Source organism: Sphaeramia orbicularis, chromosome 24 (assembly GCF_902148855.1).
Source record: "Sphaeramia orbicularis chromosome 24, fSphaOr1.1, whole genome shotgun sequence".
Taxonomy (NCBI): domain Eukaryota; kingdom Metazoa; phylum Chordata; class Actinopteri; order Kurtiformes; family Apogonidae; genus Sphaeramia; species Sphaeramia orbicularis.
Window position 1 is genome coordinate 31,370,340 of NC_043979.1, and position 27,799 is coordinate 31,398,138.

A 27,799-nucleotide genomic window follows, 5' to 3' on the forward strand; every position below is an offset into this window, starting at 1 on the left:
CACACCAATTTCTGTGTCTCTGTCTTCAGTTGGGGGGTGTGATGGTGATGACTCATGCATGTGCACCTGCTGCTGGGGGGGGGTGCGCTGCACCCTTTGTGACCTAAATCACACAAACATGCCAAGAAAAGTCTCAGTCTGGTAACAGGGCGAGAAGTCAAAAGCCTCTACTGCTGCCACAGGGATCTCACTGCTAAGCACTACAACATTACACAACGAGGTGCCGAAAGGAACCAGTGGGGAAAAAGTTCTGTAAAGGACAAGGAAGATCATCTCCAGCTGTCTTTGACAGCCGTCACTAAGTTTTCACAACTGATGTCAATTATCTGCAAGAATGAGCAGTGGGGACAGAACCAGAGTGTTACAAGGCTGAAAATAGAGGGTTATACAAGTCTGACAAAGAAAGAAAAGAAAGTCAGAGTCCATTCAACTTTTGAATGGAATTTGACTTTAGGAATAAATTTTAAAAATGAGGTATAACACAAATGCATTTATAAAAAAACCTATTCAAATTAATGATGATTTCTATACAGAAGCGCATAAAAAATTAAAAGGTTCAATGTGTAAGATTTAGGGATCCAATTCCAGAACAGGGTTCCTACAGGTTTCTACAAGTTAAATTTAAGACTTTTAAAGAACTTTTTAAGACTACTTAGAACAGAATTTATTGCCCATTCCATGGCCTTACTGTCAGAAATTTGTGACTCCTAGAATTTAGGAAAATGCACTGATTTACTCCAATGCCTTGATTCCCTCCATTCTGAGTCATTTCTCACTGGGGGCTGCAAAATTAGCGATAATTGGTTCCTAATTGTTTCAATAGAAATTGTAGGGTCGGAATGGGTGGAACTGACTCGACTAACATTACTTTCTTTGTAGCTTGGACATTTCCTAGACACGTTTAAACACGATTCAGCGAACAAGTTTACGGCAACATAACTTAAGACCTACCACATGACTTTTTTAAGGTATAAAATGCAGATTTGGAAATACAAGACTTTTAAGACTTTTTAAGCCTCCACGGGAACCCTGAAGAAATATAGTAAAATATTCAGAAATACTGTAAATCCGTTTATAATGAAACAAAAATAAGAAATCTTGTGCTTTTATTACCTTCAATTGTGTATGTCAACAGAGGGAGTGGTCCCCTCCAAAATATCTGCCATGTTTCTATAGAAGCTCACGCCTGACTTGGTTTTATTTATTTAGCAGAATCAGACATTACAATCAACATCGAGTTAATACGCAAGTCATTAAAAGGCCAAAACAAACAATGGCTTTAAAGAGGACATTTTGGTGGACACTGTAGTGGAGGTAAAGGCAAGGGGCGGGATTGAACTTCATACACTGAACCTTCATACGCACAGAAAACAGGAAGGTGCTTCTATGTCCGCTAGTTTTTAACCACTGGGCATTGAGTGCAAATATGAAGTAATTGCTGAAGACCAATGTAATCTCTGTGTTTTTAATTTGGAATTCCAAGGCCCTTTGCTCAATGAGATGAGGAATTATTTGCTTGAAAAGATCCAAGTGAATAATGTTACTTTGATAAGGCCGTCTACTGATATGATCAGTTGGTTTTTAATGTGGAGACTTTTGTTTTGGCAAGATTTATAGAGGGTGCCTGGCAGCTGAGACAGCACACACACTGTATCCAATAAAACAGGGCATTTCTGTTGGCTAAATTGAATGTTCTGAAATGTACATTCAATTTAGAATTTGTGGAGACATACATTTCTCATGTGGCCATCTGAGCTAACTTGTCTTGTAAGCCTATATGGGCAGAGAGGTGCAGGGCACTCAAACATCAATTAATATCAGATTTTCAGATAACTAAGAGAGACGCCAATATGTCATAACAAGAACAACACGGACGAAAATGAAAATGATAGAGGAAGCCGACTCACCCCGTCCAATAGTGTGTTTGATAAATGGATGCGTGGATCCTTCCGGAAAGGAAACTCTAAGTTCGCTATGTGGAAGATAGTGTTGTCTCTGTCGATCATGAACACTTCATTTTTCCCGTTGATCAGCATCATGTACCTGTGGGAGAAGAGAAAAGTCCATTACTAAATGTACATATAGGCCATAAAAACTTTGTGTGTGCATTTATAAACTGTACAGTAGCAATACTGCTCTGAGAATTTAAATGGAATACAAAATACATGGTGTATTATTGATTCAACAGGCATGATTTTTAATTATAGCACGTTTTGTTTAGAATTACCATCCAATTACAACAACTACTGTGACTGTTTTTTTTTTTTTTTTTTTTAACAATCTGAGCTTTTTCTGCCAATTTTCCTTCCACCAGATAAACACCGGTGCCTAAAATTGATTTTAATTTGTTTATTTGGATAACTTAATATGATAATAAGGCTTTAAAGCACAATTGCCAGGAAAACAAAAGTAACAACATTTGGGATCCACTCAGCTCAACAAAACAACAAAGACTGTGTACCTCTGGTAGTTTGCAAATTGGCTTGTTTGATTCAAATCACACAAAGGGGTGAGCTTTTATCATGTCTGACAAAAGACAGAAAAAAATGCAAACTGGTACCTGCCAATTACAGCATTTTACCAAATCAAAGCTTTAATCTTGCTGTGTTATCTAGTTGTCAGTGCAGACACAAAGATTTTTGAGAACAAGTAACTTTTTCCGGTCACAACTCGAAAGAATTTTAGATTTAAAGGAGTGATATTTTGCTTTTTTAAATGGAATTATACATTTTACACAACCTGTAAATGCTGTGTTTGGGTCTGAATTCTTCATTAATTCAACTCCACAGGTCCATCTTCAAACCCATTTCTGAGTAATGACATCAGAAATGTCATTTTGAGTGGTGGCCCTTTAAATGCAAATGAGCCACTTCATACCCCACCCCCTTCAGGTTGTTGGCTGTGCTGCTCTGTCCCGTTCAACCAACAGCTGAACATTTTAGGTAATCGGCCCGAAGTGTGGACATATTTTTAGTATGGAGTACAACCGCTGCTGCTGACAAACGATTATGGTGTACTCTGAGAAATGTTCGTCGGAAGTCTTGACCTTATATGTACAAATATCGGGACTTAACTAGCTATAGACATAACAAATTAAGAACGAATTTAAACAGGTTGTAGAAATCTACTCGATTTTTGTCAAAATGAATATAAAGATAGCTTTGCAGCACCTGGAGGGTTCAAGTTCAAACTTTTTGAACTATTAGGGTCCCCCAAATATACAAATAAATGTACCAAAGAATAATAAAAGTGGGTTTAGCAAAATATGACCCCTTTAAGAAAAAACTATGATAAACACTTAGAACTTTATGATACCACTTTTGTTTACATCTACCAAAAAAACTGAATTTAAGTACCTGAAGCCATGCAAATGTTATTTTTTCCTTCTTACACTACAGCACAAACCAATTGTATTTTCCATTACAATATCCTTTCCTGCACCAACACAAACCTCTAACATGAGGGAGATTACTCTATCTCCAAATTGCATACATCACCAGAGCAAGGTAATTTGTTTGCATAAGCAGGAAGCTTAACAAATCCTTGGCCAGCCTTTGCAAGTGAGAGAATATGAAAAACAAAATTTCATTTCCACAATCTGCTACAAATTCAAATTCTACAGGAGTAAAACATTACATTAACATAGAGAAGAGTCATTGTGGAGCAGTGACAATGCAAAAATGTTTTGTTTTACCTTTTTACGTGATCAAGCACAATAGATTACAACAATTCTGTAATATATACTGTATATTGTACGCAGATTTAATGGTTATATTCAATGTAATCCATCTTGTTCAACATGATTAAAAGCTCTGCCTCGTCATGTTAAGTTCAGTTTAATTCTGGATACTTGTCCTGCCTGAACAAACTGACAACTGCTCATTATTTCAGTTCAGTTTATTGCCATTTACAGTAGAAAACCATATTGGAAAAAAGGTGCAAAATAAGCTCAAACTGCAGTCAACATTTAAATAGACACACAATACACAGATCTGAAAGACACACATGAAACACAAACACCGTTGTGATAAAAACACAAAGAAAAAGAAGCGAATAAATAAATAAATATGCAAGAAAAGTACATAAAACTAGAGTGCACTATTCAAAGGTAATACAGCCTGTGGGGAAAAGCTCTTTGCATGGTGAAATGTTGTACACTTAATTGAGTGGTAGCGTTTTCTGGAGGGAAGAAGTTCAAACATGTCACTGGCAGGATGGTGAGTGGGGTCATTTAGGATACAGAATGCCTGAGAAAGAAGTCTGTTTGTAAATGTCCTCGAGGACAGGCAGCTCACACCCAACTGTCCTGCAAGCAGAACGTACCACCCTGTTTAGGGCTTTCTTTTCTTTTACTGTGAGATTTCCAAACCACACAGTAATAGAGTTAAGAATCAGACTTGCTACAGGACAACGATAAAAGTTAAAAGAATCTGTTTGTTAAAAGTGAATTCCTTCATTTTACTTGGGAAGAAAAGACACTGATGTGACTTTTTGGCAATATTGCTGGTGTTTGAGCTCCAGCTCAAATCGCACCAAAAAACTGTCCACTGTTTTTACTGATTGAAACAGGTAAATGAGCATTCCTTTTGCTAAAATCAAATACAAGCTCATATGTTTTTGATGTATTTAGTCTTAGGTTGTTTACCTCACTTCAACAGATAATACTGTTTATCTCTGATCTGTAGTGAGATTCATCATTATTGCTAACGAGACCAATGATAGTTGTGTCATCAGCAAACGTAATGATCAGATTATCAGAATGAGTCACAACACATGCGGCTGTGCCTCAGTTGGTAGAGCGGGTTGTCCAAAGACCAAAGGGTTGGCGGTTTCAATCCTGGCTCCGACTGAACACTACAGACAGCGAACCCTAAACTGCTCCCAGTAGGGTCTGGTGGCGGCAGCCGCCAACTAGTATATGAATGCGTGTGTGAATGGGTGAATGTGAGGCCTTGTAAAGCGCTTTGGGCACCATGAAGGTGTATAAAAAGTTCAGTCCATTTACCATTTACAACACAGTCATATTTGACAAGTTCATCTGATGTAAAACTACCAGTTTCATTTCTATATTTTATCTAACCCTTTATTTTATTGACTTATCCAAATGCAGAATCAGTCCCAAAAATGGCTGCTATTATTGGCACATCAGTTGGTAGAGTAAGAGTAAAATACATAATGCTGCAATAAAATGAATTAAATTAATTAAGATGGGAAGTCTTTTGTTTTGCTATACTGAGACAAGCGACAGTGTTTTGATGGGAGAAAAACTAACTCGGTTGTGTGTTTGTTTATGAGATGAACTTTATTAGTCCCTCCTGGGAAAATCAACAACACATAATAGTATTTGATTTGTTTAATGTGTTGGGTCTCTGGCTGGATAAAATTTGGTATTAAGAGAAATTGTTAAGGTTATCTTAACAGAGAAATCAACATTCTCCAACTTAAGAGGTCATCCCTAATGAGGTAGGAAGCAAAATGCATTCATTATATCTGGTTTGGACACTGGGATTGTTATGACCATTCACATGCGTTGTACAAGGCGTCAAATTTCTATTTTTGGGTTTCGAGCTGGAAGTGTGGTAACCCCTGCTGTATTATCTCTCTCTTGAGGAAAGCCTGGCCAAACAAATGTGTAAATTTGCTGGCATGGCAAAACCGAAGAATTATATCATTAAAAGACAACAAGGAAGATAAATGAGACAAAATCAAGTTCAAGGAGTGCAATTATACTCTTGTTTTGCATTCACCATTACTATTAATCATTTATTTCTTCATGAGCCTTGCTGTAATTAAGAAAAGAATAAACAAACATAAATTGTATTTCTCCATGTCAGTGTTGATTATGCTGGGTGACTAAAAATACTACGTCAATATTAAAGATATGTGACTCCATTTTTACTGCTATTGGTTTGTTTCTGTCAGTGTGAAGAAAACTGTTACAAATCCATGGTCACCACAGCGGATTTCATGGCAGTACAATGTAAGGATGAAACTGTTATTTTGTCGGCACATCACCAAGTCGTGGCTGTAGTAAAATGAGTATCATGTGAAGCCAAAAGAGAAACTCTTAAGACATATTGCAGGAAAATTACTTTTTCATCCACATGCTCACTCGAGCGAGAGACTCAAAAACTAGGGTGCGGTGACTATTGGACTGTTAAAATAGCTGTCAAAATAGGCAAGCTTACAAGCATGGGTCAGGATATGAGCATTTGGCTGGTATTAATTTGACTCTGCTCTTGCTCTACAGTATGCTGAAAAGGTGTGCACAGTTACTGGAGCATAAAGATCACACAATGCGATACAACTTCACCTCTTACACTCTTCATTTCATGTGCTTTTTTTCGCCAACTTCTTTCTTAGAATACACCCAAAACAAACTACTGGGTCCAATCGAGCAAAAGTGAACATTAACATAAAAAACATGACATATAAATGCAAAAGAGTAATGTAAAAGGAAGAGGGACATATATACTATTAATAATATTTTAAAGAGAGGGGGTGGGATTAAATAAATTGCACTTCTTCACACCCCTTTTCAGGCATGTAAATGGAACTACTGTGCTGTTCATCTTTCTAAGATTGTTATGATTGTTAATATTTGTATTATTATGTATGTTTTGCTTGTTTGCATATATGTTAAATTTCATTGCATGTTCATAATAAATCACTAAATCAAATCAAAAAGTATACTTGCACACATCATTTGTCAAGTGGGCTCATTTTTTAGCGAAAGATCTTTAGCTAGATTTTTAGCTAAAAGACCAATTATAGAAAAAAGTCTTCTGAGGCTGACTGCTACAGACTTCAAAACAGTACAGGAGAAGTTCCAAACCTTCTGCTACACTGCATTAAATTAGCAAAAAAAACATGCAAAAGACTGTCTATTACTTTGAGAAATTAAAATTCTGAGTGATGAAGTTTGTGAATTCATGCAATGGTCACATTTAATAAGACTATCTGTGAGCTGTTACCGAGAAACTACTCTTCATTTGTAATTTATCTATATCAGTATGGACCACCATAAATTGTAAATAACACTGTGTTAGCATTAAATAAATTAAATAAATCATTGTGCTTATATCTGGTGGCTTGTTTTACAAAATAAGTCAACATTTTGGGTGATGCATACAATGGTCAAGAGTCATCCACGTTACCATGGCAGCCTGTCCATGTGTTGCCGCATTCTCATGTCCATAAAACAGAGACTTTTCAATATTTTACTCCAAAATGTATTTTCAGCATAGCTGAACATAATATGTAAAAGGTTTTGTCCTACTTGATATCAATTTCTGTCGAGAACCACATGTTTTGAATGTTTGCGTAAAGCTTAAAAAAAATTGATGTCCGTTACAAGTCCACATTTTACCGAGCAGTAATTTGACATTTTTTACCTAAAATGTTATCTCCTCAAATTTTATTATACATAATATTAAAGTGCTTCTAAATACCTACTCAAATCTGTATAATACATGCATATAAGTTACTCTGCTTCCATGACAGAGACTGTTGAACACAAAAGGTCTCCACGTGTTACCGCTTGATCAGACCCTATCGTTTCTGGAGTTCAATGCTGTAAAACTCATCTAGTAACATGCTTTGTATCATATGACGTGATCTTATACGACCACATACGGACTATATAGTTGTTAAGCCTTTAACAGTTTCAAGCAAATTAACCTTCTCTGAATGTGCCGTTTAATTTAGAGACCAGTTTTAAGTGTGGCATTTAATGGAACGCTTAAAACTTAATTTTACAAAGCCAGATAAGTTATCTGTGCACTCTAAAAATTCAGAATGGGGTGAAGTAACATTTGGTAAATAAGTAATAACTTAGTGATATTAATGCATTAAAATACCCTAATTAAACTGGTACTAACACATGTCACTGGGATAGTGAGTTTATTTCATCACATTTCATTTAAAGTGATATTTTAGTGCCTATCTGCACTTATAAGTGTTTAGTTTAAGTCTGCTTTAATTTGCAGAGTGCTGAAGAAATAATGACAAAGAATTACAGTGAGTCCATCAGCTGCAGGTCCGGCTTCTGAATTCAGTGAGAATACAGTGCGTTTAATTAATACAAATGCTTTAGTTAGTCTAAAAACATTTGACTCATTATAAAAGCCCCAGCGGGACAAATTAGGCAGCAACGATCAAGGTAATTAATGGAAACACGACAGGAAAAATGCAAACTAATGTTTACTTCATTTAGACATTGTCAAAATATTGTAATAAGGCCAGTCCACAATAACAAAAAGCTATCACACAGAGCTTGAGCCTCCACAAACCAAAGAAAAAATAAAGCAAACTACTTATAATTCGCCTACATTTTATAGGTGAGAAAATTGTGATTCAGATCATCGATGGTGATTCTACCTACCACATCTGAAAACTATGAATATTCACTACTAAATAAAGGGTTCACCACTGTAATTAGATATAGAATACAAAAACAGTAACTACAGGATACATATATTAAACACAATAGGAGTCACATTATTTGTACAGATGGGAATCCTGAATAATAGCCAAAAAAGTCTGACTTTAGATAAAGCACTGAGGACAAAAGTTTATCATTTAATCGACAGAGTGGGTGGATTAGTCAGTGTTGGCAGACGTGAAGCAAGACAGAATCCTTGATCCTCCCTTCTGCTGAATCCCAAAGACAAGCTGAAAAGACGAGCCACACCCAAAAACACAGGCCCCATTGTCTCCTTTATGTTACCCTCCACAAAAAGCTCCCAAACAATAACTGCAACACACAGTTACTGTTGTAATATCTTTATTCAGCTGCTTGGTTAACACTGTAATTTACCAGACTGGAGGCTTTTCTGTTTATAGGAATGTAGAAATATGACAGAAACACACTCCTTGTATCATGTATAGATTTATTTTGATATAAAAGACTTCATTTCTGGTAAATGAAGTCCAATGAAGTAACACAGCGATATGCATTTACTGGTTTTGCAGTCACTATAAAAAAAAAATGAAATGTATAAATGCCTGCGCAGCTGCAACAAGCAATCATTACCAATAAAAATTAATTTGTGGTTTACTTTTACTATTATTTTTTTCATTATCTAACATGCTCAAAATTACCTGAATGGTCAATTAATTGCTTTAGCATAAATGATCTTGTAGTGCTCAGTTTTGTGTTCACTGTTAATTAATGAAAATAAATTTGTGTTATCTCTATAGTTCTCAGAGGCATGCCATAATGTGACTGACATGGCTGTAAAAATGGCTATTGACAGATGTACTTGTTTAGCAGTGTGGTGACTTCATTACCAACCTCTGAACCCAATTACACTCAGCAGGCTGTATTATAAAGTGAAATACCAAGAGCTGAATGAAGGCGCTAGCTTCAGACTAGCAACCTAATGAGCAGCGCAGTCCTGCTACATCTTGAAAGGTCAAGCATCCTAATCAATGCAACTCAAAGTACTGAGATAATTAGCCTCCATTTTACCATATTAGAGAATCCGTGCAGTGGAGATGTGTGGAGGGCTTTGATGACACATACTTGAATGGACATACACCTTTTAGGAAAAGCAAAGTCTGATGGTAGAGACTGATGTGGAATGAACCGCTTCCCCTCTGACAAAGCTATGCATCATCTCTCATACCTGCTGTGTCTCTGCACCATTATCACACTGGGATTAGATGTAATAAATATGCCATCAGTGCCAGCTGGTTCAAAGTGGGAAACTTGACAAGCTGCCAAGAGTGAGTGTATGTGCAGAATACTACACCCGCAGATAAAAGTCGGCACGGAAAACAGAGTTGTACCTAGGGCTGACGGGATATTGAAATCCGAGTTGCCGATTCTCATGCAATTAAGCTGTAATTACCAATATTTTCTATTCTGTTAACTTTATGCCGCCGTTGTAGTGAGTCAAATAAGTTTTAATGAGCACATGCGGTTTATAAAGAGCCATTTATTGACAGACATAACTAAAAATTATATTTCTCATGCCTTTAGTTAATAAAAAATTAACAAGGCAGAAATTACTTAAATATGCAACAATAGAATTATGACTTTCACCCCAAGTTGTTTTTGCTGGGACTGCTACCTGGAGATGTGTAAGAGAAAGAAGACAAATACCTGTTTAAAATTCTTATAATTGCTTCCAAAAAGGCCATTACAAGGAACTGGCTCAAAACGGATGCACCCCGTGAGGATCAGTGGCTATACTAGAGGAAATCTACTCTATGGAAAGATTGACTTATTACCGATGGCTCAAGACACATATCTTCATAAAGCACTGGAGAAAATGGCTGGACTATAAACAAAACAATGCATGATTACTACTGTGTGTCATTTCAATATTTTGTGTTCAACCAGTTACCCCAAGTTTCTGTGTTGTATTGTCTGTTGATACAACAAAAAAAAAGTATTAAAAAAATGCAACCACAGAAGAAAAATTTTAATAAAGCATGTTTGACTGTGAAAGCCTCAAAAAAAAGTGAATGAACAAATGTGGTATAATTCAAATATTAAAAAAATCATTAGTGGAAACATTGGAGTAAGTTGCAAAACCTGAATAAACGTCCATGATGCAGCAATAGAATGTTATTGAAAGAGTGCCAGTAATAATGGTAAAAAAAAACCCAAAACATTTCAAAATAAAAGAGCTATGACAATTAGATAATAATTATTATCTGCCCTTATTAAATCATGTCTAAAAAAAGCACTTTTTCTCATTGGCTTTTAATCAATGAGTTGGCTGGGTTTTTTTTTAGATTTTCTATGTTGTTTTCACCAGATGTGAATTTGTCTTTGTTTTTATGTTGGGTGTATTTTGTTGTACTTAGCCCACTTTGCATCTTGTACTATCACTGTTTTATTTTTTTTCCCTTGTTTGATGATTCGTGTATGGCACTTTGGCCAACTGTAAAGTTTTTAAAATGCTTTATAAATAAAGTTGGTAATATGGTATGGTATTAATTGTGATGGGCCTAGCTGTATGTTTATGTATAACAAAAATACAGAATGAAGTACATCCACAATGATTTTCTGCATTATGGTAAAATAGAGGACAAAATATTGGGAATCTAAAAGAAGCAAAATTTCAGTAAGTTTCAAAGTCAGTTTGCCACTAATAATGACATTTACAACTCCATAAAAAGTGTCCTGAAAGCCACACAAATGTCATGATAGCTCTAATAATAAATTGCAGTTTTTCTTTGAAGGTACATGTCTGTTTTGTAAAACGAAACTATGACACACGACACAAGCCAAGTGTAAATTACCTCGAGAGTAAAAGCACAGTGTGGTGTAAAATTGCTCTCCAGATGTGAGGAAAAACTCTTCTCAGTGGCCACCATGACAGCTCAATTTCCACAAACACAATGAATATGCAGTTACTGATGTAGATCCATGTGAGGTTGGGTGGAGATAACAAGAAAAAAACATCATCTTTGCCATTAATGTGGCAATCACAATAATAGCTGTTTTTTTTTTTTTCTTTTGGGGGGGGGTCTTTAAAGGATGAGGGGGGATACAGTAAAAAAAAAAAACGAATTTCCATTATAGTTCTCAGAAACACACTTTTCAGCTACAAGAAATCAATAATGCACCCACACTTGTAAACTTGGCCTTCTGTCCCATTTTAGTCTCTAGAAACGATAAAACCGGACCATTTCAGAAACTAGTGGACCGAAAAGTCCAAATCTTTACTCAAGTACAATTTGCATAATGTGAAAGTAAAGGCATTCAACAGCTTAACAGAGTAAATGTATAAGTAATATCTGTAAAATGAAGTGATTGCACAGTAAAATGGCCCATCTCAGTGTTTTATGATGTTTTTGGATGCATTTCAGCAAGTTTATTTTGCTTAGGAAGTAAGAAAATTTCTAACATTTTAGGAGTCCTAAGCTGTATAAAATGGATAGATTCAAATAAAGTACAAAAAATCGCCTTCAATTTTTTTCCTGGTTAAAGGTGCGGGAGACTTTTGTGACCAATTTTTCATCAAATCCGTAAAACCTCAGTCATAGCCTAAGTGTCACGAATCTGTAAGTCTTTCTGTGATTACTCACCTGAATCTCTTGCATTACAGTGAACAATTTCAAAGTGCCATCCACCATAAACAAACCATGTGTTTACAAACAGAGCCAGGAGGTCACTCGGGCATCTTCAGAATTTTGTCGCAATGTGCATTGTGGGAAACGGAGTTTTGCGCAGCCGCCTAGCAGTGGCAACTGCTACAGACACATCGCGGAAACAGCAGGAGCTCCCTTCCCTCTATGCATATTCCTCCAGCCGTTTCTGCGTTTCAGCCGTTTCCGTCTTGTGTTTGTTTCATCCATATAATATCATATGGTTGTGCTGCCGCTGTCAGGCGGCTGCACGAACCTCCCTTTCCCACAATGCACGTCGTGACAAAATTCCGGAGATGCCCGAGTTACCTCCCGGCACTGTTTGTGAACACATGGTTTGTTTATGGTGGATGGCTCTAAGACAGTGTTCACCATAATGCACGAGATTCAGGTGAGTAATCACAGAAAGACTTACAGATTTGTGATACTTGGGCTATGACTGGAGTTCTACAGATCTGATGAAAAACTGGTCACGAAAGTCTCCCGCACCTTTAAATGTAGACAACTGAGCTACATGTCATATCTGCAAACTGAGGGGGAAAACAAAAAATATAGAGATGGGAAAGACTGGTGTTCGGAGTAAAAGCCAGATACAGTTCTATGTCTTTGGACCTGGTGGAAATGGATATACAATGAAAAAACATGGATGCAAAAAAAAAAAAAAAAAAAAGCAAATCTCAGTATATGCAAATTTCAAATAAGGATTCCCATGGATAGGAGGATCTTGTCACACAAAGGGATGAGATCTTTTATTTCTGTGAAGGAACAATGTCTGAGAAGATCAAACAGATAGGCTGAGTGTCACTACAGAGAAGATCTGTCAACCAGTGCAGACACAACAAGGTCTGCACTGAGCAGAAGTGTTCCCCTGCTGTCTAATTGGCCAGTTAGCCATGGATAACGCTGTCAAGTATGTTCAGAAGAAAGCAGAGGGAGACCATTAGTGCTGCGTAACTCCCAGTGGTCCTCTTCTTCATCACAGCTCGACCCTCTTCATCCTTCCCTCTCTGTGTTATATTAACAGCAGACACTGTAGTCTTTTTTTCTGCCCAATCAGAAAATATTCTACCTAATGTGTTCCTTCATTCACACAAGTATGGGTTCCTCTCTCGCTGTTTTTTTTTTTTTTTTTGTTCTTTTTCCTTTTTTCCTGCTTTTTTTTTCTGATGGGTGCTGTGAGCCTCAGATTTTATCCTTATCCCCGAGTCTTGTCCCCGGAGCACTTTAGCCCTAATGAGGCACAGACGGCCATTGTGTCTCTGCTGGTCTAGTCCTGCAGCATGACTGACAGCAGCTGAACTCCAGGGGAGGCCTCAAATCAAATCCAGCAGCTTTGCACATTATTAGCGAACCGTCAACGGGGCAGGACAATAGAGTCAACAGAGAGTAAAATATGAACAAAGGACAACTAAAAACAAACTAATAAAAAAGTATGTATTGCTATTTAATATAATGGTGCCAGTGTTAAATCTGTTTTGGACAGGTTGCATATCGTTGACTGATTTTCAAGATGGGACAGAGGTGAAGCCGAAATATCTGGATCCCCCTCCTTGCTTCTAGCTGTAGTAAAGGTCGTTAAGCCCAACTCCTGGGTAATGTAGTGTAATGTATGTAAATATATGTTTGTATATTTACATCCATTTTTATTGTTGTCAGTTTTCATTATCTATGCTCTTCAGGAAATGTGTTTTTTATTTGCAATGCTGCACTAATCATGTTTGTTTGCAGTCATGTATACCCTGATTAATAAAAATATGTATTTTTTTAAAGTATGTCTACTGGTGACGGCCTCCCTTTTGTATTCTTTCAAACACCTTCCCGATAAATTCAGCTTTTCAGTACTGACTCTTTCATTACGTTTAAAGGGTAAAAGGATGGTGTTTCTCCTTAAGACCAAATATGAAGGCTTTTCCTTTGCCCATTCATCCCTACCAGAGGGGATCTTTGTCTTTAATCCAGCTGACCATATATAGGAGCCATGAGTCGCCACCTGCGCAAAACCCATTAGTGTGACTCACATTCTATATGAGCTGCGGATCTGTTCAAACAAGCACCCTTCAGAACAAAACTGTTTGAATGGAGAGTGACGGTTTCAGCGTTACTTGGTTTCTCCACTGTCTCCATGTATTCAGGGGACTAGAAGAACATTCTGTCACATTCATTCCAATGGGAGAAGTAAACATGATCGATGGATTGTGACTGACTCTTCTTCTCCCAAGTCACCCAGGTAACATTTAACTCATTTTCCACATACCCTCTGAACATTCTATGCCAAGTGTGTCTTAAGATGGACTGATGAGGTTAAAATGGAGTAGGTTTCTGTCTCAAGAAGGAACACAAATGTCATCTGAAGATGGTAAAAATCACAAAATATAAAATGGTGTTTGTTACCTGTAAAAGATATGATATACATGTTTATTATTGTATTTATTATTCTACTTTCATACGATTAAATGACATTTGCAACGCATGTCGATTCAGGAAATGGGAAGTGATCAATATATGCCAAATGTCTGAATGAGAAAATGCTCATTTCAGGAATATGCCATTTATTTAACACATACTGGATTAGATTTATATAGCACTTTTCTATTAAGGCATACTCGAGGCACATGACTAGGACAGAGCAGGATTCGAACCACCAACCCTTCAATTATTAGACAACCCGCTCTACCTCCTGAGCCACAGCCGCCCCAACACGTCTATTTCACAACATTTTGAACAACAGTGGAAGATTACTGTACATTTAAACGTACAGGTACATACATATTGAAACTTGATCTAAAATCTTTAAGCACATGTCCAATGAAATGATCCTCAAGTTGATTTTCTTTCCTCTAAGGCAGATTTGTTTTCATATTCTAATCACTTTGTTAAGTCTGATGGGTTATTTGGTTAAAAAAAAAAAAAAAAAAAAAAGGGTAGTAAACAGTTGTAGTGACCATCCCTACCATGCAAACTCTTGCTCCAAACTGAACATCCCAGAATTGACATGGCAGCTCCCATGTTTGCACGACTTTGGGTTCATTTTTAAAAAGGAGGCTGCACCATGTCTCCCATTTTTGTATAAACTTTAGGCTACAAAAATAAGTGTATTTTAAATGTGAATGCCGCCGCATATTCTCTTTTTCTGCATAAAAATGATGCAAAACATGATTAGATGATCCCAATTCCTAAAAAAAAAAAATCAATGTATTAATTTTCTTATTGTGACAAATGACATATTTATGGGAGGTAATGTGCAAATTTGGTGATGTTTTCAGTCATATTAATGGTTTAAAAAAAACAAAAGAGGCAAAATTGCATTGTCTAGTAGACTTCCCAAAAAGTCTCATTTTATGACGAGGTTTTTTTATTTAATTTTGGAATGACAGACCAGACACACCACCAGAAATGTGACAGAAATCATTTACAAACTCATCATACTAACGAGGAGTGACAAATCAAAATGGAGAGCTTAGCAAGTTGGTGCCAAGTGTTTCACTAACAGCAGCAAAGCTTGTATTTTCTCAGTCAAAGCTTGGCGTAACGGCATTACAGCTGTCGTACTTCTCTTGCCAGTGCTTTCTCTGATATAAAGCTGAACAGAACAGGTGTACGGGAAAACAAATTCATCTAATGCAGTTTACAAATCCCCAGTAATATTCCCCTGCTTTTGATTGTGCAAGAAAAAAAGTATCCCATATTTACTATAGCTGTCATTTTGAGCCACAATGTGGAAAATTCAACCCAAAGATTTAGTCAAAATAATTTCTTGGTGTGGTCCAAAGAACAGATACTGTAAGTCAGTGTTTTTCAACCTTGGGGTCGGGAACCCATGTGGGGTCGACTGGAATTCAAATGGGGTCGCCTGAAATTTGTAGTAATTGATAAAAATTACAAAATAAAACCTTACTAATAAAAAATAAAAAAAAATGTATGGTGAGTCGAGAGAGACAATCACAATACATAAAAGACATGACAAACTGTGAAGCTGAAACTGAAGCACTGTGGTACTGTTTATCTTTCAAAAGTTCATTGTGGCCTGTTTAAGATGCTGCAGCTTTTTCATAATTCATAGTTTGAGTAATTGTTTGTTCCGTATTAACTGTCAGCCTTGTAAATACAAGCTGGACTGACTGTACATATCCTGACCAAGTAAAATAAAATTCTTACTTTGTGCACTAATCTCAACCTGGCTTTTCTGCCTCCGCCCATAATAATACACATTATATAGACTAAATGTCATCTAAAATTAACGTTTATTTGCAACATAGTATAGCAAACAATTACATGATCAAAAACAAATTAATTTTAGGAAAAAAAAAGTCTCTGTTTTGAATGTCTGGGGTCGCCACAAATTTGTGATGTTAAAATGGGGTCATGAGCCAAAAAAGGTTGGAAACCACTGCTATAAGTCAACCAGATAATCAATAGAGTCTGGTTACTTTGTCAACTATAACAGAAAAACCAATAGGATTATTGAGTTCTCAAGTGAAAACACATGACAGAAGTGGCAGAAAGATGCAACTTGCACTTTCTCTAATAAAGTCCAACTTGAGCAGCATTGTTTGTTTAAGTCCCGAGGACATAATTGGCCGCTCTGCCTCCTCCTCTTCCTTTCCGGGGCACAAACCAATCTAGCCCTGACAGAAGGCTCAACAACAAGATGATTAAAAACTCAACTCCGTCTATGTCTCCCCTTTTGGCAAATCCACTGATTTTGCTGTCCTTTCCAAAGCCTATTAGAAGCCACCCCCCTTTGGCACATGGCAGGCAGTGACAGTTTCTTCCCTCTTATGACTGGTCTGTGCGGCAAGGACGACTGCATATTTTAGGAAACTTTCTTGCTATTGTGCTATTGAGCATGACAGTTAAATTGTCAGGTGCCTTGAAGTCACACATGTAATAGTTCTTTGGAATGCCTTTAGCTTTGATTACAAGACACGTTCACCATAATCCTGTTTACATCCATAGCTGCATAAATTTCCCATCAATATCTTGTAATGATGATGGCTGAGTCAGACCACGGTGTAGTCTTCTAAAGCATATCCCAAAGATTGTCATTGGTGTTAAGGATTGGACTCTGTGGTGGCCAATCCATGTGTAAAAATGATGTCTCATGCTCCCTAAGCTACTCTTTCACAATCCTGATGAGCCCAGTTGTTTCTGGCATTGTCCAATCTATGCCTTATAATAGACTGAGAGTTGTTTAAGGAATGAGAAGCTACTCACTGCATCGGTTAGAGTTAAAGAACTTGTTGAGAGAAAAAAAAAAAAAATTAATCACTGCAGTAATTAAACCCAAGTGTAGACTCTAACTTGGCCAGGTTGTGTATTTGCCATTAGCTATAAGAAACGACACCCATTCCATCCATTTGAGACGGTGAATCAGTGTCCAAAGTCATTTAAACTTGGCATTTCCCATAAAGAAAATAACACCTTTAAAGTGGAAATTGCTCATTATAAAAGTTAAAATGCCCTCCACAATAAGTTCTTATCTACATCTGTTCCAACAAAGGAAAGACAGAGTCATTTAAAATATGTAATGCTTAAAGAGACCCAGTGGCAATATGCAAAAAGAGAATTATTCCGGACCACCTTGAAAAGCCAAATTTCCTACTAAAAATCAATCTCTGGTCTTAAAAATGCCACTAGCTAAAAGGACATTTAATAAGAAATTCTCAGCATAGTCAAGGCAATGCATAATATGAAAGACAAATTAAGCTCACACAGTATGACTGCAATCAGTACATCTCACTGAAAATGCTCATAACCTCAGGACCCATCAATCCTGTCTGACACATAGCGAGTGTTCCACATATTAAAGAGTAACTACTGTCTGAAAAATGGAAATACATAACATAAAAGACCGAGTTATCAGCGATGTTCTTAAAAACCATCATATTACATCAGACGATAGAGTCAATCTCTTTGACCTGCTAAAGGTTTTTTTTTTTTTTCTAAATATTGCTCACTTTTGATGTTTTCTCTTCTGTTCAACAATATGAAATATAATTCTTCATGTCACTCCTGACCCAGATACAAAGTAGTTCAGCATTTTAGCATTTCAAGGCCTCTGCTAATCATATATCTTTCGAAAACACCATATATCTTAAAAGACAAAGAAAAAACATTTGTATTTCCTCTGCTTACACCATAACACATCATATTATTACATTACATTATCCTTTGGTGTAAACAGAAATACTTGGCGTGTAATAGACAATCACTGCTTGTGTTGCTGCTGTGTGATCTGTAGTAGAAAAGCAACACAACTGTGGAGCGTGTGAACAAAGCTTTAGCTAAACCTGCTCACTTACAGGACACCTGCTCAGCCCGGCTCATTTTATTCATGCCATAACTCAGTTTCTCCCTTATGATGGCTATTTCTCCTTATTTATCTCTTTGCTGCCAGCAGGCCTGGAATAAGGCTGTGATCTGTCATATGTGTACAAATTCATATTTTCAACCACGCTGTGATCAAAGTGAACATCACTATCCATATTTCTTAGCATTAAGCTCTTTTTTGACCTCATAAAGTATTCATTTTCTTTGCACATTAATTATATCTAGTTGTTGACCTGCAAGTTGCTGTTTGAAGCTAATTTTTCATACTTTATCATTCCAGAGTACCTACGACAAAAATGGCCAAAAAATTATATTTAAACTACAATAAATCTGTTTTTATGTTCTAATATGACAACAACGCAGAGAAGCCTGAATACTTGTGTCTTCATTTGTACATCAGTTGTCCATAGCAACCAGATTTAATGAAAACCAACACCTGTAGGATTCTAATAATAAAAGTCAGATGGATTTCTTGCTTCACTTTTCACCACTCTGTCCTCATCCTCTCTTATGAAACAAACAGCACACAAAGGCCAAACTTGTACGAAAGCCTCGGTGTCTTGTAGTCACCAATAATGTTATTCCGAAAGCTCTGATCCATTGCTCAGCTTGTTGAAATGAGGTAATATGAGGCTTTCTGTGAAGACCAGGCTGTCCCTTATATAGAGAATAAAAACCCTTTCGTTTTCACCATATGCCTATAATGGAAGCCCCAAGGAGAGTGCTACTTTATTGCCTGCATCCAGACCACAGTGACTATCCACATCATAACACTGCATCTATTCTGCAAATTCCTCAGTCTTTTGTCAGTCATATCGCGTGTAAATTTCCCAAGACCTAAACAGAAATATCATGATGGGGGGGGGGGGGGACGACGACACTGTTCTCAGCTAGAAGCTCAAATAAGCAACAAATAAAAAATAGAGGCATTGACAGGAGACTGGCACACCACAGAAAAAAAAGAAAAATATAAAAGAGAGAGAAAACTTTTATCATGCAAATATACTGAAGTGGAAGTTTTGAGGTTATTCAAACATGTCAGGAAACGAATAGAACTCCAACTTTCCAGAGTGGAGTGTCACATCCAGGAGTAAGGGGACTTTCTTTATGATAGCATAAGGCGTAGGGCTGTATCACATTCCCAGAGGAATAATACATAAGTTATGTGATTCCAACATCCTCTCAAGAAATGCCTTCTGATATACCCTCCAGCTGTAAAGGCACTGTGGTGAGGTGAGGTTCTACTATCAAGTGCAGCACATCTCCTTTTGCACATGATAAAAACAGTGACAGGCAGGAAGCTGCATGAACTTGGACAGCACTAACATTATGTATGATAATGACCAATGTAGTGATGTTTAATTCACATACTGACTGCAATGACAACTCTTCCTTCTTAGCTCCACCATTTGTTCAACACTACAGTGTCTCGGGTACACCAGGCCAATGTAAGAGTCCACATATCGTCATGTCTCTCTATTTTACGAGGAAGCTCACTGACATAATGCATTCCCAAGCATGTTTATCCCATCATTAAACATCAGAACTAAGTGCTTAACCCTTAACATAAGGTAACAATTAGAACCTTAATCCTAAAACAAAGTCTGAACCTTTGAAAAGACATTGCGAGGAATGGCTGAAATGTCCTCCCATTTCCACATCAAAATACCTTCACAAATATTTATAAAAACTAAAAATTATGTCCACACAAATATACAGTTACAACCATACAGAACGTACAAGACAAACTTGATTAAATTACTCTTGGGATGAATAAATGATACTCTTTCCATTACACTGACACAAAGCAGCTTCTGGTGAGACTAAACTCTAAAATACACCAGTGGGTGGGACTGGTTGTGACTCACAGAGGCAACAACTAGACCAGAACCACTATAAGGTCTACCTCCATAAGAAACAGCAACACTATTGTTCAACTGAAATCAAAGTAAATCATGATGTAATGCAAAGCCAACCTTAACCGAACAATTCAGGACTAATTAAAGGACGAGGAAGGCGCGACACCATATTTGCAGAGTTAGACCAACAGTGATGACTCACTACCTTTCGAAGTCCATTCATGTGTTTCAGCGGAAAAAAAAGGGCAGATCCTGGGAATTTTTGTTAACATTAAAGCGTACGCTCTACTGAATGACCTTCTATTTCTTTTATTTTAATGATTTTTTTTACATTAGTATCTGACATAAGTCTTGGTACTTTTACTTTCTTTATTACTTTTATTCTCAGATTTACTATAAGAATAGGGAAGAAACTGCCTTCATTACACACAGTTTCTTTCCAAGGGTTACTGATCTGGCTTGTATTATTAGGAAGTTAAATTTTACATAGCAAGTCTACTGACTCATGAAATAAGTTTCTTGGTTTTATATATGAGTTTCTGTTGAATGCCAAGTCCAGGATTGTTCTTCTAAGTACAGAGAACAAGCAGCATGTCATAAAATATTTTCCAAAGCATGCGTATCATACAATTGAAGGATGATCTGGACCTAGTAAAGTAACCCTCTATTTTTCCACAGCAGTATAACTTCTACACTAACATGCAAGGAAAATACAATTAAGGACAAGAGCTTGGAAATTCTATTACACAGTCTACACAAATATAGGAATCGAGCTTTGTAACTAAGCGTTTGGAGATGATAATATGGATTAGTCTCTTGGACAGAGGTCAAATTTGTACTGTGCTAGTCTCACATTTACAGGAAATTAAAACACAATATGCTAAATTCTGAGATTGGCTACACTCATTAAATATTCACCAGCGCGCTGCACATAGCCACCAGTAAGAGAGAAAGAGCAGACAACGGGAATACTAAACCCCGTTTCCCCTTAACACTAGCTTTTGGCAACAGAGACACAAAACAGGAGAAAACAACAAATTCACTCAGGGATGTGACGGGAAAGAAGAAAGGCCTTGCTGCATATTTCATTCAACATGGGGAAAGGGACAATTGGACACAGTCAGCCTGTGGAGCCTGTGGGTGCAACTGTGAAGCCACTATTCCACTTTCCAACTCTCTGCAGTTACACAGTGGCCATTCAGGTTTATTAGCTATATGAAGATACTGAAATTAAAACCTAATGAGTAGCTAACAAGGACTGAAGGTGAATTAAGCTTTCACCAGGCCATATGTTTGCCGTAATTGGGCTAAAATTCCACATGATCCTTTCAGCACATTGCAATTGAGCCAGCCTAATAGGAATCAAAACCTCAACACCTCCTCTTGACTGCAATAAGGCTTATAATATGGGGACTAGAAAAAAAAAAAGAAATTCTACACATTTCTACTTATAAACTCTCCACAGAAGCTACATGGCAGTTTCCCTACTTGCAGTATTTTGGTAATGAAACAGCATATATTTATCTATAAATATTTATAGACAGGAAAAAAGAGAGTCTGCCTGTTCTGGTTGTAATACCTCGGATGCATAAAATCTCATGACACAGAAATTCAGTAAATTCAGATCCAAATTAGCACTGATTGCAAAATGAGAAGCACCAGGATGCCCATTAAAAATTAATGTTGGTTTGTATACCGGTTTCTAAAAATGAGACCCCCTTATAATTTCAAACAAAGTAGAAATAAATGATTAATTTGTGCTACTAGGCGGTTTTACAAACTACTTTTATATGCAGAAGTTGATGTGGATAGTGGTCAATGGCTGATATTAGGCTTCTGCACTACTTAGGGAAAATAGAAGCTCAAATGAGAAAAAAAAAAAAAAAAAAACATCGCTCATGAGTAGATTTTATGTTTTTAGTTTGATCAATTCTACGTTTATTGACGAATTACTCGAGTTTGATCTGCAATGACTCATTTTTATTACTTTGACTTAAATGGTCAGTTCAGTGGTTATCCTACTTCTGATACAGTCAGAGATGAATATTAAGTAAAGTGTTGTCAGTGTCAAAATGTTTTGGGGCCTGAGCCTCCCCCAAGAGGACATGGGATGAAACACCCCTCTCAAGTATGTTAATTATGTTTGCTTTTAAAAACCCATTATCAGTAATCAAAGCAAAGAGTATATACACAGCACTGGCATACAGCTTTGGAAATACTGATCGGACCCTGTGACTACAAAAAGTCAACATCTGTCAGCCTTCAGGGTTTCTGATGTGCAAATGTAAGGCAAAGGACACATGACATGTTGCTTTACAAGTTCAGTACAGAAATAAACAGTTTTTAAAGTAATGAAAAAACAAAGACCAAAAAAAAAAAAACGTTTTCTCACAAGCATATAACAAGTAAATAAATTAAAACAAGCAAAAAGAAATCATTAATATTTCAAGAAGCTAGAAAAGGTCATGCTGAAGGTCTGTTTTATTCAAATGATCTAATAATTATTTCCAAAGGTGTATGAAGTCGTCTGCCACAACTACATCACAAATTAACTCAACTACAGTCAATGGTCAACAGTATGGACATAAACAACGATAAAGCAAAGCACAAGGCATGTGGTGAGCCAATTATTTACTTGTATGGACAATTAAAATAACCTCTGGACAAGGCATTTGTGTCTGGATTGTGTGGCTGTGCTTGAGGTGTGAAGTGAGATGGTCCAATAGTAACTGGATGGTGGATAGTGTTATGCTCTTAGACATATAAAACAATAAAATTAAAAACACAGCTTGTTTAGTAAAATACATATAATATATATAATAACACAGGTGCATGTTTGCCTCCACAACACTTAGCTTAAGCCTTGGGTGTCAAACAGGAGGACTGCTGGTGAAAACCAGCCCGCCAAAGGGTCCAATCTGGCTCGTGGGATGAAATTACGAAATGTAAAAATTACCCTGAAGACGTTAACAATCATTTTAGTTCAGGGGCCGCATTCAGCCCAATTTGATCTCAAGTGGGTGGGAACAGTAAAACAATATCATAATAACTTATTGCCTAAATACTGACAACTCCAAAGTCTTCTCTTTGTTTGGTGTAATAAAAAAAAAAAGTAAAATTACATGAAAATGTTTACAATGTTTACAACTGAAATCCTTTCACAAAAAATGTGAATAACCTGAACTTCCTCCTACTCCTTTTCAAATATGCAAATGAAGTCATATTTTGTTTTCATGTATATTTATAAACTTTCATCTTTTCTTGAAATCTGTTTTATTTCTAGGAACTAACGTAGGATCATTGTGTTTGTTTTGTTGCATATTGGAAATAAACTGAAGTGAACAAATATGAACAACTTGATATGTGTATTTGTAGATTCAATGTGATATGTAAATAATAATACACATGTGAAAATGATAAACTGAAGCATAATATTGTTAAAACTGCACTTATTTTTCTTCATAAAACTCAGTTTTTTCATAGTCGTGCAAGTTTTTTTAAAGGATAGTTTGTAGATGTAAACTTTTTCCTAATGCAATTTTACTTTTTTCTCCACTCTAAAACATACAGGAAAGTTTGGAGTTGATATTATTCATTTACTATTATGGTATTACTTTACTGGTCCAGCCTATTTCAGATCACAATGGGAGGATGTGGCCCCTAAACTAAAATGAATTTGACACCCCCGGTTTAAGTGTCTTTATGATTTAAGACTGTTTTAATGAACCTCGGTGGATCATAGACAAATGTATTGCATGTGCATAGTAAATGCAGGAAAACATCTCATACTTTGTCAGAGTTCAGTCAACGCTTGAAAAAAATTCCAGTCCACAGCCCTACACATACTATGCCTCATGAATGGGAAGAGAAACCGATCGGTGCCATGAAGGATAAAAAGCAGATATCTGTACAGAAACACATGGACAAGTGTGACGCTGTAAAGAAAACCCATAACATTTGACTCACCGTGTACCATCCGCTTTCCAGCTGACTTTGTATGGATTCTGCTCCAAGAAACGAAGGTTTTGTCGATCCATGGACACAGGCTGGGCGCCAGGAAAACCAGACCTGGGAGAAAAAAAGAGTACACACTGGACTTATACGTTTGCTATTATTTATCATTAAATAGCAGCCTTCAGCAATATATGCACCTTGGTTCTGTTGAAAACTCAAAAATAACGACAAACTAGTAACCAAATATGAGTTGAAAAAGGCAGAAATTTGGCTAAAACAGCAGTCACTGAGCCCGTTTACATGACCATAAAAATCCAATAACTGGGAGTAATCCGATAATTGTAATAATCAGATCTGACACTTTAACATGCACTTCAGAAATGTGATAATCAAAAAACCCTGGTTGAGAAATTTCAGTCCTTTATTAAATTTCTTTCAGAGCATGTATGTAAATAATGATGGTGGACTCAAACTTCCTATTATTGTCTTCCAGTCACATTTGATAATGTCACTTCTATTTTCTATGATTTAACCATTTTTCCACATGTACAGGTGTAAAAGAATGAAATCAGATTCACAGGTATATGTGTACAAAGACATTAGAGTATTTGGGGAGAAATCCAGGTGCCCTGATCCAATTAATCAGAATCAGATGACTGCCGTTATCTGATAAAGCATATCAGATTATGCCGTTTATACGATCACCTCAATAATCTGATAACTCTAGAAAACAGATAATGTTTGGAGTAATAATGTGCATGTGAATTGGTTCATTGTCTATTTATGCCTACAATTAGGGGTGTGTATTGGCAAGAATCTGGCGATACAATATATCATGATACTGTTAAAAAGGAAATTTTTTTGTTTGTTTCTTTTTTAAAATGATTATTTCCTGGAAGAATTGAATTACATCAGAAATATGCACAAATACTACACACATTTTTATTTGATCATAACAGGATCTAGTGCTATATCACAAAATTTTCCTCTATTAAAACTTAAATTATGTTTAACAGACATTACAGTTAAAGATCCTGCTCAAATGTTCATATTCTATTAGTTCATAACTAACATTATAACATTATTTTTGTGCAATTCCAACAAAGAAACTAACATCTGCCTCTTTCAGACAGTAAAAAGTGCTTTTAGGATGCTTCAAATACCCATTATTTAATAAAATAGTGTTAAATAATAATAAATAAGATATAAACAATAAAGAAGAACAAAAAACAAAAATGAACCTCCACTATATCTGCATTTGAATAAATACCTAAAAATATTGATACAGTACTTTTTAAAATCAATACAGTATTGTGAAATGAAATATCGCAATATATAGCAGAACCGATATTGTCTAACACCCCTACCTATAATAAGGAAATGTAAGAAAAAGTTAGCGGAAAGAAAAAGAAAAAAAAAAAACTGGGTAAGATTCAGGTAGTGAAAATAGCTCCGTGGACTGTTGCCTTAGCGGTGAGGTGACAAGGCAGTACAGCTGACTCCATACTATTTCATTAAACAAGCTGAAAGTGCATGTTTTTAAAAAGAAACAAAAAAAAAAATCATCTACCCGCTGTCTAAAAGTGTCAAAATCGAGAAAAAAGTGATTTAAGACAAATGACTCAGTCTGTGCACAATAGAGAACACCCACATACTGTACATGTACACAGACGCACACCGATTCCTAGAAGGGGGAGTGGGGGGGGCTCTTACTTGTCCCACTCGGTCATCTCCTGACACATTCTTTGGACCTCTCCTAGTTTTGGTTGCGTGGTGATCTGCGTGACTCCTCTCACCGTGACACCTTCAAGGAATACTGCACCCTAGCCAGCAAAAAAAGACAGAAAACAGAGGGTTAAAAAAACTCGATAGGAATAGGAAGAACTATCGGTTTCCTCCTACACAGGTGACACTTCTCCACACAGCTGTTTCTTTGCTTTGTAAATCCCAATATGCAGAGACAGCGGGTTGCAATATAATGAATATGGCTTTCATTTTGACCTCTCCATTTTCAGAACCGTTCTCCCAAATCATTTTATGAGTTCTCCTCGCAGAGCCTATTCTTCTGCTTCGGCTCCCGGGAAACAGGACTCGACTTAACGCCTACCCTTTCCACAGTCCGTCAACACCTCCACCTCTGCTCTCCTTTTTAATGCAGAAATTAACTCGTATCTGCTTTGACAGAACAGCTGAAGATATCTGTGCCACTCCTTTCCAGCCAGCAGTCATTAATCCACGCTAACCTCCTTTCCTTTACTGCAGGTATTTCTCACTTGACATGACCCTTTTCCTCTCATTCTTGCCAGATGATTAATAGAAACAGGTATAATATGGAAATATATGCCAATTAAACGGAAATAGCTGTGGCATGATAATTTAAAGTATGTCACCCCCCTAGTACCATTAGTGGATATGTTGTGACTAATTATGGCTGTGGCGAGAAGGGAAAATTCAGCAGTAGCCATAAATATTACACCCACACACACCTTAATTCCTAAAGAGGCGGAGTGTGTTAGTGCAAGTTTAACCTCAGTCATTTCAATATATGGTGCATTCACTTCTTTATGCCTAGCCAGGTGAGAATAATGGATTAATTTATCGCGTCAGCTGATTTTATTTTATTTTTCAGGGCTGTACAGTACGAAAATTTCCGTTGCATTTGCTACTAAAAATCATTCTGTGCAAAGAGAAATAGGCATCCACTAGCACAAGTGCAAAGAATTTGCACTGGTACCATATCTAAAATAGTGGGGAAAACTAGGCTACATTACTGTCTCTTGTCCTATTCATCAGTTGTTGGAACAATGCTACATGGGAGTTGTAGTTCTAAGTGTGTACTGTCCTTCCCAATCTGAATACAAAAGAACTACACTTCTGGGTAAACGTTCCCGCATTCAATGATGTGTGCCGGGAAACCCCGACATTTGTATTATTTTTTTACATTAAAACTAAGAACAAGAAGAAGCCTCAAGCAAAATGAAGAGGTATTGTTCTGTAGTTTCTACCTCAGTATGTCTTGAAAACGGGGATAAAAGATGTTGTTTGGAGGACAATAGTACTACAGCATTTACGGAGTCTAACGATGAATCTTCTTCACACATCGCTTCTCCATCGGACCGGGCTGTCTCCTCTGATACAAAAATGTATTGATTCAACCCTCAGTGGTTAAAAGATTTCCCCTGGCTTGTATTCGATCGGACCAAAAAGGCAATGTTTCGTAGGCTTTGTATGGCGCCATCTGTCTGATTGAATTTACGAGCGATGTGCGTCTCTCTCCCTCTCACTCTCTCTCAAACCTTCGAACAGTATAAGCCCCAAAGTTTTCAAGCACAGTGAAGCATATTGTTTAGTCAAACTGAACTTTATACATTTTTGTTCAGTGAAATCCATTTTGAATTATGGGACTGATTAGAATTGTTTCTTGTCAATAAGCCATATCTAATTCAGCCCAGCACAGACTGTTCACTGATGCGCATTGAAAACATAGTACTGTTGATTTTTCATATTTAAAAATGTTTAAATTCATCCTGTTGTGTTCAGGTGGAGGTAAA

At 36.8% G+C, this 27,799-nt stretch overlaps 1 protein-coding gene across 2 annotated transcripts in view; it reads right to left on the bottom strand.

Annotated features, from left to right (window-relative positions):
- rngtt (RNA guanylyltransferase and 5'-phosphatase) overlaps window positions 1-27,799 on the bottom strand; it is a 131,790-nt gene that overhangs the window by 94,672 nt on the left and 9,319 nt on the right. For both annotated transcript variants that reach the window (XM_030128823.1, XM_030128822.1), the window contains exons 7-9: window positions 25,962-26,071; window positions 24,261-24,362; window positions 1,908-2,043 (exon numbers count right to left, since the gene is read on the bottom strand). In XM_030128823.1, the coding sequence (XP_029984683.1) occupies window positions 1,908-2,043; window positions 24,261-24,362; window positions 25,962-26,071 (348 nt within the window). The remainder of the gene's footprint in view (window positions 1-1,907; window positions 2,044-24,260; window positions 24,363-25,961; window positions 26,072-27,799) is intronic.